The following is an 11,936-nucleotide window of genomic DNA, read 5'->3' on the forward strand; positions in this document are numbered from 1 at the left end:
TGCGGGCTCTAGAGCATAGGCTCAGTAGTTGTGGCGCGTGGGCTTAGTTGCTCCACAGTCCGGGATCTTCCCGGACCAGGGCTCACACTCGTGTCCCCTGCATTGGCAGGTGGATTCTTAACCACTGCACCACCAGGGAAGTCCCCACAACAGGTTTTTGTATATTGATTTTTTTAACACCTCAACTTTACTAAATATGTTTATTAGTTCTAACAGTTTTCTGGTGGAGTCTTTAGGGTTTTCCATATACAAAATCATGTTGTTCACAGTGACAGTTTTACCTCTTCCTTTCCAATTTCAATGCTTTTTATTTATTTTTTCTGACTAATTGCTCTAGCTAAGATTTCCAATACTGTGTTGAATAAAAGTGTCTAGAGTAGGCATCCTTGTCTTGTTCCTGATCTTAAGGGAAAAGCTTTTAGCTTTTTTTCACCATTGAATATAATTTTAGCTGTTGGCTTGTCATATATGGCCTTTATTATATTGAGGTACATTCCATCTATACCCACTCAGTTGAGAGCTTTTTTTTTAATAATAAATGGATGTTGAATTTTGTCAAATGCTTTTTCTGCATCTATTGATACGATCATATGATTTTTATCCTTCATTTTGTTAATACCCATTGGTTGTTGAATCTTTCTCTCCCAGAACAGCTTTTGCTTTTTTGTCTGTCTCATTTTGTGTCCTGAGAACTTAGCTTTGGAACCATCAGGTTGGGTGTCCCAAAATGTGGCCAGAAAGAAATGCAGGTTGCACTCCATTGGCAACTAGAGTTCTACTGATTGTTGTCAGCTTTCAAGGCAACTGTCTACATCTTTCTCTCTCAGCTGTCTTTTGGGAATGGTTTGGGTCTTGGGAGGGTAGTATCTTTTGCACCCCCCTTGGGAGTATCTCTTGCATCTGAAGGGGAGCAGGCTTTGCCACCCCAAAATATGCCACTTACACATGAGGATTATTATTTGAGCTCTTGATTATTTTTGAGTTCCTGAACCCAGCGGATTCAGGAAAAGCCCTTTACCTTCCCTTCAACTGCCTAATTTACATGGGAAAGAAGGCCTATACCAGGAAGAAAACTATTATCAGAGATATCATTTTGAAACAGGAGGGAAGGCAGCAGGGCACAACCTTTAAAAGAAGGACATAGCTGTTGAGGATATGACATAAACTGTTTAGAACCAAGTAAGTCCAAGATGGTGGAAGATTTGATGTCCAGTGGACCTTGAGCCTCATTATAAGCTCATTGTAATACATTAGCATATGCTAAATGACACACCCACAGGCGCCATGACCATTCCGAGGCTGACCATAAAAGGGCAAAAAGTGGTTAGTGACCCAATTCCTGGAAATCCTCACTCTTTCCCCAAAATCATTGGAATAAACCTCCCACTTGTTAGCCATGAAATTATCCAGACCACAAAAACTAACCACCCCATATTTCAGGGCCACTCTCGCCTTTTGAGACGGACTGCTTTCTGTCTATGGAATGTGTATCTCTCTAAACGAATCCACTTCTTACCCATCACTTTGCCTCTCACTGAATTCTTTTTGCGATGAGACATAAAGAACTTGAGCTTCATTAAATCCTGAGACCAGGTGTGCGATTTCAGTTAAAAGACAGTGGGGGCCTTCCCTGGTGGCGCAGATGGTTGGGAGTCCGCCTGCCGATGCAGGGGGCACGGGTTCGTGCCCCAGTCCGGGAGGATCCCGCGTGCCGCGGAGCGGCCGGGCCCGTGAGCCATGGCCGCTGAGCCTGCGCGTCCGGAGCCTGTGCTCCGCAGTGGGAAAGGCCACAACAGTGAGAGGCCCATGTACCGCAAAAAAAAAAAAGACAGTGGGTTCGAGTCCCAGTCCATCGGTTCAAGACCCAACCTGAGTTTTGGTCTGGTTTGAGTCACATCTGAGGTGTGTGGTTTCAGTTTCACCTAAGAAACTTATGTGCTTAACCAGACAAGCTTTGTTTTCTGAACATCTGCTCTGCCTTGCTGTGAATGACCTTCCTCCTCTTGGTATCATCAGACCCCCTAACACTTTCCTTAGCTCAGGTATTATATAGGATGTCGTTACTTGGCTGTCTTTTGAGCCTTCATATCTTTACAGGGCTCCGTAAATGTTTGTTTCTCCTGTTAATCTCTCGTATCAATTTAATTATTAGACCAAAGAAGTTAGAAGGGAAGAAGGCGGAAAATTTTCCATCCCTACACATCCAAGCGGTTGTTCAATACTGCCAGGAATATTTACTGTTTTTCTCGGCTGAAGCCTGACAAGATATTTGAAAGGATTCTTTTTTTTTTTTTTTTTTGAAAGGATTCTTTTTAAAAATAGCTCTGTGGTCTGAAGTTGGCCAAGTTGGAAACTGATATTCAGAACCTGATAAGAACTTTTTTTTTTAGGCTTTCTCCTTTAACCTAAAATAAAACTATGTACCCACAGGGGGGAAAAACCTTCTGAAGCCTTTGTGGAAGGATTTACTAAAACATTCCAAAGACACACAGCTCTAAATCTAGAACATAGGAACCTTTTGATTTCCATCTTAGCGGAAAATCTTCTCCCTGATATAAAGAAGCAAACTGAGGATAATGTAGTTGGGTGAGTGGGTCAACCTCCATATTATTCAGGTGGGCCCCAATCTTTTGAGGAATTAAAAAATGTACTTGTCTTACAAATCTGGTCTTTACAAGACCAGACATGTGGCTCTAGAAACAATTCAAAGCAAACCTATTGTTTTTACCGAGCCCCAAACATTCACGTCGAAAGGCTTGCAGATATTTGTAAAACCTCTGAATTTAGGAAACAAGAGCCCTTGGTGGCAGAACTTGCATTCTTTCCCAGTGCCTTTTGAGATGTGAGTATTCCACAAGCTGGGTCGGGTCAGTCTCCACTTTCAGAGAGTTCAGTCTCGGAGGGGCAGTCCCGTGCACCAGCCATCTCCTTGTGTATCACACTGTATTCACATGAGGAGGAGATTCAGGTTCCCTCAGAGGAGGTTTTGGAAGGAGCGAGGAGTTGGCCAGGTTTATAATCAGTTCTGTGCAGTTGGTGGCACCATTTTGCAAATTTGGTGACTGAGTTTTGGAGACATTAAACGATTTGCCTGAGGTCACTCAGTGAGCAGGGAAGCCAGGATTTGAATCTTAGGAGGAAAGTGATGTCCAGGCTGTCCCCATTTGTGTGACATAGAGAACATTTAAGTTCCCTAAAGATCACTGGACGGTGGGCTAAGGCATGCAGGCAGTGTCAGTGGGGCAGGGGATCAGGACCCAGGCCTGGGGGGTCAGCTGGACCTGGTGTGAGCCATGGTACAGGGATTAAAGCCTTCCGGGCCTTGTCTGTGGACTTGGGATAATAATAGCAACAACGGTGAGACCCCACATTTATCGTGGGCTTACTGTATACTTTCACTGCCTCAATTTTCCTCATCTCTAGACTGGTAATAACAAGACTAGTAATGAGAATAATAAATGATAGGTAGCATTTATTGAATATATTTTGCATGAAACTCTCTGTTCTAAGAGAAATACACACCCTGGTGTTCCTCATCTGTAGCCTGGGAATAATAATAAAAGTAATAATAAGAATAATTGATATGAATGATTTATTAAATAGTTAATGGATTATAGGCCCCCGTTCAAAGTGATTCATGCATCTGAGTTTCCTTCACAGATGGATTGGGAATAATAATAAATCATCATTGTAATTAGTGATAGCTAACATTTTACTGAGTGTTTACTATATGCCAGGTCCTGTTCTGAGAAGAACAGACTAGACAGACAAGGGCCATGGGTCCCCAGGAAGTCTCTCATATTGTTAAGGGAATCACTGACTGAAACCACCTGCCCTGGCCAGGCCCAAGAGTACCACCTGCAGGAGTTCTCTTACAACAGGAGGTCCTGGTAAGGAACGCAGAACTAGCAAGCTACCAGCAACCAGAAGAATTCGGGAAAGGTCAAAAGGAGACAAGGAAGGACCCTGAGTCAGAATGATTGGCCAGAGACAACCCGGAAACTAACCCCATCACCATAAAACCTGAGACTGCGAGCCACGTGGCAGAGCGGTCCTCCTCGGTTCCCTTACCCTGCTGCTCTGCACCGGGCGCCCCTCCCCAATAAAGTGTCTTGCTCTGTCAGCATGTGTGTCTCCTCGGACAATGCATGTCCGAGTGTCGAGGGCGTCCCCCTTCCAGGGCCAGCACTCTACCCCGTGCCTGGTCACCTCGCTCGGCTCCACCACACTGGCCTCCTCCAGACGCTCCTCACACTGGACAAACTCAGTCCCCTCCACAGCCCTTGTGGGCGCCATCCCCTCTGCCCAGCGCCCCTTCGCCCAGACACCTACGGGGCTCACTCCCTCGCCTGCCCCCTCACCTCCCTGCTCAGGCACCACCACCTCAGTGACAGCCTCCCTGACACTGCTCCTTAAAATCCGGGGCCTACCATAGTGCCTGGTACACAAGCAGACATTCAGCAAATGCTTGTTTAACCCACACGTGCTTAGCAGGTGGCAAGGTGCCCTTTGGAACTGGGTCCCCCAGGCCAGCGTCCTGAGCTGCTGACATCCTTAACAGTCCTGCACTCCGAGGAGACTGGGGTAAGGGCACCCCAAGATGACGACACAGCAGGGCAAAAGCCCTGAGATGACAAGGTGCTTGGAGAAGGGTGGAAAATCAGCTGTGTGGCTTGAAGCAAACGTGTGAGGGTGTGAGAGGTGAGGCCAGGTAGGCGGGCAGGTCCGAGGGAGTCTGTGGGTAATGCAGGGACTCTGGGAGGCTGGGATTTTACTCTGAACCACAGGAGACTGACAGGACCTGCAGCGGGTTTTTAACACGTCCCTTCTAGCCCTTACTGGTAAAACAGACGGTTCAGGAACCCGAGATGAGGCCGTGGAGATGGAGTGGTCTTGACACCCACCCAGTCATTGAGCTGTCGGGGGCGTATACAGAGCTCCCGCGTCCTGAGCCGGCCAAGGGACTGGTGGGCAGAGTCCGGCGAGGCCCCGCCCAGACTTCCTGAACCACTCCGCCTTCTCCCGGAGAGAGGAAGGGCACGACCCCCACCCCCAATGACTCCTGGGGCACAGACTCAGCCGGGGAGTTGGAGGATGGTCCGCGAACGTCGCCTTTATTTCCGGGCGGCACTTGAAGGAAGGTGGGGCCGGGTGGGTCCTACTGGCCTAGGGGGGCGTCAGGGCCAGCTCCGCCGGCGGCGCCAGGTCGCCCTCGCTGGGGAGCTGGGGGCCGGCCTGCGGGAGCTGAGAGTCAGGCTTTGGGGCCCTGGCGCCCGCCCACGCTGGCCCGCGCCGCCCTTTCCACCAACCCGAGGACGCCCTGCACCCGCACACCCCCCTCTCAGAGGGGCTCCGGATCCCAGATCCCGCCCGCTGTGTCTCGGCCCGTCTGGCCTCCATCCCGGGCTCTCTACCTCTCCGGCCCGGTCCTCTGGGGTGGTCTGAGTCTGGGCGGGGACCTGCCCCCCGAGTTTCTCCAGCTCCGCCTTCAGCCTGCGGAGAAGGGTTAGAGGAGAGGAGGAAGAGAGAGGGACTGTGGAGGGGGCACAGGGAGGAAGCGACTGACACTCTGAGCCCTGAAGACTGCAGAGAAGCCCCGGCGGGAGGAGAGCCCAGCCCGCGGAGGCCCCGCCCTTCTGGGAGGGGCAGAAGGGGAGGTGTTGGCGGGGCGGACCTCGGGCCCCACCCCCCTCCTTTCCCCTCTTACCCGTCTTTCTCTGCCGGGGCGCTCTGGACCTCGGGCGGCGAGCGCAGCCGCCGCTCAACCGTCTCCAGCTTGGCCCGCGCCTGCCTCTCTGCGGGTGGGCGGGGCGTCATGGGCGGGGCCGGGAGCTCCCGCCAGCCGCCCCGGCTCCGACCCCACCCCGTGCAGGAGTCCCACCTTCGGTGAGCAGCTGCTCCTTGCTGCTCTGCAGGGCACGGATCTCCCAGGCCAGTCGCTGCTTCAGCATCTGTGAAGAGAGAGAGGAGCCCTGTCCGTCCAGCTGTCCTCCTGGCCCCTCCTCCTTCGCGCCTCTCGGAAAGTCCTTACTTGAATTAGGGCGTTCATTCATTCATTCAGCTCTCCGTGAATTCAGTGTGCAGCTTCTGCTGTGGCCGGGCGCTGGCATAGATACTCTCCCCCTCAATCACTTCCCATGCCCCCGTGTACCTTAAACCTCATCTCTTCCCACTGTCTCATCCACCAGCCTCACTGTTTGCTCTTCCTCAAATACCCCAGGCACAGTTCAGCCTCCCAGGGACATTGGCACTCAGATACCCGCATGGCTTCCTCACTTCCTTCGTGTCTGTGTTCAGATGACACCTGCTCAGACAGGACTTCCCCACTGGCGTTACATGATCTATCTACTTATTTTCTTGTTTAGAGTCTGGGTATGCATCTCCTTGCTCCTAACCAACTTGGGGACAGCAAAGACTTGGCCCCTTTGGAATGCTGTTGGACACATCCAGAGACATTGGTTGAACGAAGGAATGCCCTGAACATGTCTGTCTGGTTCGGAGTTCCCATTTGCCACTGCAGGATAAGCACTCTAGGCAAGCAGGAGGGAAGCACGATCAGCAATGGCTACGGCAACACTCTGGGCAATGGATGCTGGGTGTGGCAGTGGGGGATGATGAGATGTGGTTGGGTTTAAGGTAGAGGCTGAAGGACTGAGTTGAGGCGGTGAGAGGAAGAAAGGAGTCAAGGACTACCCCTCGGCATTGGGCCTGAGCAGTAGGTGGACCCTGGGCTGATCAGCAGAGACACTGAAGCCAGGGGAGGAGTGGCTTTGGTTGAGGCAATGATAATGGCTCACGTGGAATTCCCAGGGGTCCTTGTGCTGGCCTGTCAAATCCTCCAGACGTTCTTCCACGTGCAACCTAGGGGCCGACATCCAGGAATGAGAAAACACATGCTAGGACTGACACCCAGCCTGGCGCAGTCCGGGGTTTTCTCATTCATAGGCCTTCAGATCTTTGCCTGGTGGTCCCTTGCTAGGAGCCCCTTTATGTGCTTTCTCCTCTGAGCCTTGCTTCCAGCAGCACCACTTCCAACAAACTCTCCCTCATGCAAGCCCCACTCCCATTCCCCACACCGTGCCACCCCAGGCCCTAGACCCAGGGTTACCCCGGCTTCCTCTGTCCTCGACTCTCTGTGATCTGAGAGTTATGGATAGAAATTTGTTCCATGTGCTCTGCCAACATGTACTTCCTGGGAAAGGAAAGAGAACCCTCAGTTATATTCTCTGAATGAGCCCCCACTCCTTCCAGCAGGAGAGGGGCTGGGAGTCCTCATTCTCCTTTCCTCTGAGCAAATGTGAACCTTTATAGGCCTCTCTTGACACTATCACCCTGTCCATTCTGTCCCCCATCAAACCATGCCTTCCCAAGAAACCTTTGTGAAGGGGACAGTAGTTTAGTTTCATAAATTATAAAGTCCTAGATTGAGGCCTGGATCTGCTACTCCACTGTGATTTGGACAAGTTATTTAACCTCTCTGGGTCTCAGTTTCCTCATATGTAAAATGGTGGTACTGTCATTGCGAGGATTAGTTGACAAATGAACGTAAACTGCTCATCAGACGGTGGTAGGTGTGGTGTGGTTAAGCGTGTATACACTTTAACTACCATCAAGTTTTACCACATTATTAAAATCATGATGTGCCAGCATTTGAGACTTCCGGTCACAAGAATGTAAAGGTTCAAAGGATGGAGAGATAGATGGGTAGATGGCTGGATGGACAGTGAACTGGACGGGTGAATGGTAGGCTGGAGAGATGATGTCTGGTTAGAGAAATGATGAGTGGAGGGGTGATGGATGGATGGAGAAATAAAGGAAAGATTGTCAGAAGGATGGATAGCTGTCTGGATGGATGGTTGGGGAAAGAAATGAATGGTTAAATGGATGATTGGAAAGGTGGAGAGAAGATGAATGAATGATTGGATGGGTGAAAGATGATTAGATGGAAGGCTGGAGGGATCATGGCTGTCTGTCTGGACGGAGAGTTGGATAGTTGGGTAGATGTATGTACGGATGAGTGGGACAGTGGGTGGATGGCTGGGTAAATGGGTGGCTGGGGTCATAAGTGAGCAGACAGATAAACAAATGAATGGATGGCAGAAGAGCTGGCTAACCAATAGGGGAAGACTTAGAATAATACCAATGGATAAGATTTATTTGATAAAGAAACTAGCAATGAATGATTAAATGAGTTCATTTTAACACCGCCACTTAATATTAATGATGAGCAGGGGTGTCTCTTGTCTAGCCACTCGATTTTATAGAAAGGGAAATTGAGGAGTGTGTGTCCAAGATTTATTTTCCCTAGCTCTTGCCCACTCCTCCCTCGGGCTGGGGAAAAAGGCGGGGAAGAGCTGGGCAGGACCTCTTACCTCTGAGCCTCACTTTCCTTCCTTTGGCAGTGCAGCTGGAGGGTCCTCAGTGCCTCTGTGGGAGGAGGAACCAAGGGGCTTTGTGAGAGCTCTTGAGAACTCAGGGCTGGGTAGAAGCAAGGGGCCTTGCATCATGCTGGGCATTGGAGGGCACTGAGGGACTTCAGTGCTTACTCCGAGTCAGATGGCAGCCAAGGGAGAGATCTGAGCAGAGAGGGGGCCACCCTGACTCAGGTGTCAGGGGGATTCCTCTGGCTGTCTGAGAACTTCAGGCATTTGTGGGGTGATGTGGTAGAATAATGAGGACGAAGCAGCTGGTAAATACCTTGCTTTTTGCTCAAAACCTCCTCCAGGTGCACTTTCTCTCCATTCACTGGAAAACACAATGACACTTTGAGTCTCCAGGGCCCTCATCCTGAGCCCCGACTGCAACTTCATGCAAAGGGAAGGCCCAAGGTCGCAAAGAAGATATGATACAGCCTCAGGGGAGGAGAGGTATCTCCTCACCAACCGTGCACCCATCTCCCGCTGGGGACCATCCTGGTCCAGGTTTTCCCGCTCGGGGCACACATTCCCTGTAAGTGCCGAAGTAGTGAAGGGCTGCAGGGCTCCCTTGTGTAGGATGCCTATGGTTTATACTGAGGGTAGAGACGATGAGAAATACAAAAGTACACCACGTCAAGTAGAAATAAAGGCTGTGAAGAAATAAATCAAGCAGGGGAGTGAGAGAAGGTGGTGTTCTATTTTTAGAGGGGGCCATCAAGGTAGACCTGTTGGGGTGAAGTTTCAGCTGAGAGCTGAAAGGTGACTCGAGATAGCACGAGGCAATGTGGATTATGTAGGACGAGAACCTCTCAGGTGGACGGAACAGCCCTTGCAAAGACCCTGAGGTGTGCACAGGAACGTCAGCACTGGTCATGAGATCTCTGGATCCCTCTTCTGGTCCCACTTACAGGAGTCCAGGTCCCTACGCAGGGCCTCCCAGAGAGCTTGGGCTTCTCCCAGTTCCTCGCTGGATTTCTTCTTTGCTGGGTCAAAAAAGGGAAGAAGACACGGTGTGAGTGCAGCCACTAGCCTTGCTATTCTCTCACAGACCATGACACTGCGCACTCATCTTCAGACAGCCCGGAGGGGCCTGGATCTCATAGACGAAGAAGTGGAGACTTTCAAAGCCCAGGTCCCTCTTGGGCAGCTGGCCGTCTTACGTCCCGGAGCTTACCTTGCTGAAGCTCATTAATCCGGTTAATCAGGTCTTCGACCTGTGGCTCCAGGCTTCCCTCTGCAGAAGGAAAGAAAGATTGAGCCAGAGAAGGCAGATGCCTGGCTGTCTAAGGCAGAAGGAGGGGGCGGGTGTTGCCACTGTGTCTCTGCTGCTATGGATCAGAATTTATTGAGTGTGCGCTGTGTCCCAGGCTCTGTAAGAACCCCTTGCAGGGCTTGCATTCTGGGTGGGAGAGATGGACACTAAACAAAGATTCATGATGTCAATGCTGGTGGCAGCAAACGCCAGGAAGGGAAATAAAGTGAAGCAAGGGGCTGAAGAATGAAAGGGTAGAAGGTGCCTCTTGAGATGTGGAGAGGCTCCAAATGATGTGAAGGATGACAGCCCTGCAGCTCTGTGGGGTGGGGAGTGTGGAGTGGGGGACACGCCAGACAGAAGGACGATGAGTGCAAAGCCCCCGCAGTGGGGCTGAGTGAGGCACATGCCCAAAATATATGGCCAAGCGGTCTGCTGTGGCTCGTGTGGCTCTAGTGAGCTAGTGGAGAGTAGCTGGAGGCCAAGTGGGGAAGTGGGAGTGGCAGATCGCCCAGGGCCTCCTGGGATGTGGTAGAGGCTTCTACATGGAAATCTGAATGTGGTGGGAGACAAGGGAGACCCCCGTGCCCCCCCATGAAAAGGCTGGCGGGGTGGGTTGTCGCTTCTGTCCACCTGGACTCTGGTGCTGACCTCATATGAGATATGGGGAAAATGTCATTTTGACAGCTATCAAGTTCTCCAACGACAGGGAGATCAACTGTCTCTTTAGGGCGTCATCGCTAACGTCTCACAGTCCGAATTTCAGTGCTCTGTATGGGGAAGCCCTCCTCGTCTCTCTCTGGCTTCAAGGTTGGAAGCACAGGATTAAGACAAAAATCTGCCCAACCCTTGCTGGGTCTCACTACCAGCCTGTGAGACACTCTGGAGTTAAATTCAAGTTCTGGATTTCCAGAGGCCACTACCTTCACCTCCTGTGACTTCCAGGAGACTGAGTGCTCTCCGAGGTGCTGATTATGATACAAATCCCTGGGGTCTTTGTTTTACTGGAGACGGGCAGAGTCACTGCATTTTCAAACATGCAATTCCTCTACCTAAGTTTAGTCTAGGCAGCAGCTCCAATGTACTTTTGCATGTGGCCACAGAGTCAGGGGAAGGGGAGGTTCCCCTTTATTTGGAACAGACCAATGGATTGTAGTATTTTAAGCTGCTGATGGACTGGGGGGGATCCAACCTCAAACACGGCCAGAACTCTGCCCCAGCCCCGTTGTGGGTACTGGATGCTGGCTGGCTCCCAGTCTCCCATCAACAAGCAAAGCAAGGGGCAAAGCTGTTTGCATTGCCATTTGTATATTAAAAAGGAGGGCAAAGAATACACACCCAAGAATGTATGTTTTTTAATGTCTAGAAAAATACCTAAGAATTTAAAAGTAGTTGCTGCTGGCCTATGGGTCAGGGAAATGGATGGCTGGGGTGTGTGTGAGCGTGAGTGTGTGTGTGTGTGTGTGTGTATGTGCGTGCATGCATATGAGTGTTGGAGGGTAGGGTTTTCCATCCCTTTATACTTCTTGAACTTTTTTTTTTTTTTTTTGCGGTACGCGGACCTCTCACTGTTGTGGCCTCTCCCGTTGCGGAGCACAGGCTCCGGACGCGCAGGCTCAGCGACCATGGCTCACGGGCCCAGCCGCTCCGCGGCATGTGGGATCTTCCCGGACCGGGGCACGAACCCGTGTCCCCTGCATCTGCAGGCGGACTCTCAACCACTGTGCCACCAGGGAAGCCCTACTTCTTGAAATTTGAAGCTGTGTTTTTGGTTTAAAGAATTAAATTGTGTAAGCGGGAGAAAGTGCAACGGGATAATTTCCCATGGTTGTGAGTTGAGAGGGTGGGTTTGAACCACGTCTTCCTGACTCAAAACCTCAGGCTAAGCCTCAGACACGAGGAGACACATGACCTTTCTGCAGCCTCTTCACCATTTCCAGCAACTCTTCAGTCTTCTTTGAAGCCTTGGTCTGACCTGTGGAGACGAAAATCAGAATTGCTGCACCCAGTGACAGTGAGAGGGGACTGAGGAGAGGTCCAAGCTAATCTGGGCAGGGAGGAAGAAAGCCTCACTGGGTTCTGAGGACACCCCTTGGGCTGAACCAAAGATAGGCTGAGGGGCAGCTTTCCAGCCAAAGCAGGGTCCCTGCAGGACCCCTGTCCTTTTTTGTTTTTTTGGCTGCACCACACGGTTTGTGGAATTTTAGTTCCTTGACCAGGGATTGAACCCAGGCCCTTGGCAGTGAAAGCATGGAGTCCTAACCACT

General features: G+C 50.9%; 1 protein-coding gene across 2 annotated transcripts; it reads right to left on the reverse strand.

The window, feature by feature from the left end:
• Positions 1-5,099: 5,099 nt before the first annotated feature.
• On the reverse strand, positions 5,100-11,638 carry SYCE1L (synaptonemal complex central element protein 1 like). Of its 2 annotated transcripts, XM_029213535.1 has the most exons (10): positions 11,582-11,638; positions 9,592-9,651; positions 9,326-9,400; positions 8,698-8,745; positions 8,373-8,427; positions 6,798-6,861; positions 5,882-5,951; positions 5,708-5,795; positions 5,415-5,493; positions 5,100-5,235 (listed from the first exon to the last, which is right to left on the reverse strand). In XM_029213535.1, the coding sequence occupies exons 1-10, from the start codon at positions 11,601-11,603 to the stop codon at positions 5,167-5,169; spliced, it is 630 nt and encodes a 209-aa protein (XP_029069368.1). In that variant the 5' UTR covers positions 11,604-11,638; the 3' UTR covers positions 5,100-5,166. The 2 variants fall into 2 exon arrangements, with proteins under 2 accessions (XP_029069368.1, XP_029069367.1); XM_029213534.1 differs by having other exon boundaries at positions 5,107-5,493.
• Between the last annotated feature and the right edge of the window lie 298 nt (positions 11,639-11,936).

Source organism: Monodon monoceros, unplaced genomic scaffold (assembly GCF_005190385.1).
Source record: "Monodon monoceros isolate NGI ecotype Baffin Bay Population unplaced genomic scaffold, NGI_Narwhal_1 Super_Scaffold_10, whole genome shotgun sequence".
Lineage (NCBI taxonomy): Eukaryota > Metazoa > Chordata > Mammalia > Artiodactyla > Monodontidae > Monodon > Monodon monoceros.

What these genes read in the sequence shown, in the direction of transcription:
- SYCE1L (XM_029213534.1), bottom strand. Translation starts at nt 11,603, where the DNA reads ATGGTGAAGAGGCTGCAGAAAG. An exon ending in GGTTTTGAGCAAAAAGCAAG is followed by an intron (nt 8,428 to 8,697) that starts GTATTTACCAGC and finishes CTCCTCCCACAG; the next exon opens with AGGCACTGAGGACCCTCCAG. An exon ending in AGGACCCCTGGGAATTCCAC is followed by an intron (nt 5,952 to 6,797) that starts GTGAGCCATTAT and finishes CTCTCTTCACAG; the next exon opens with ATGCTGAAGCAGCGACTGGC.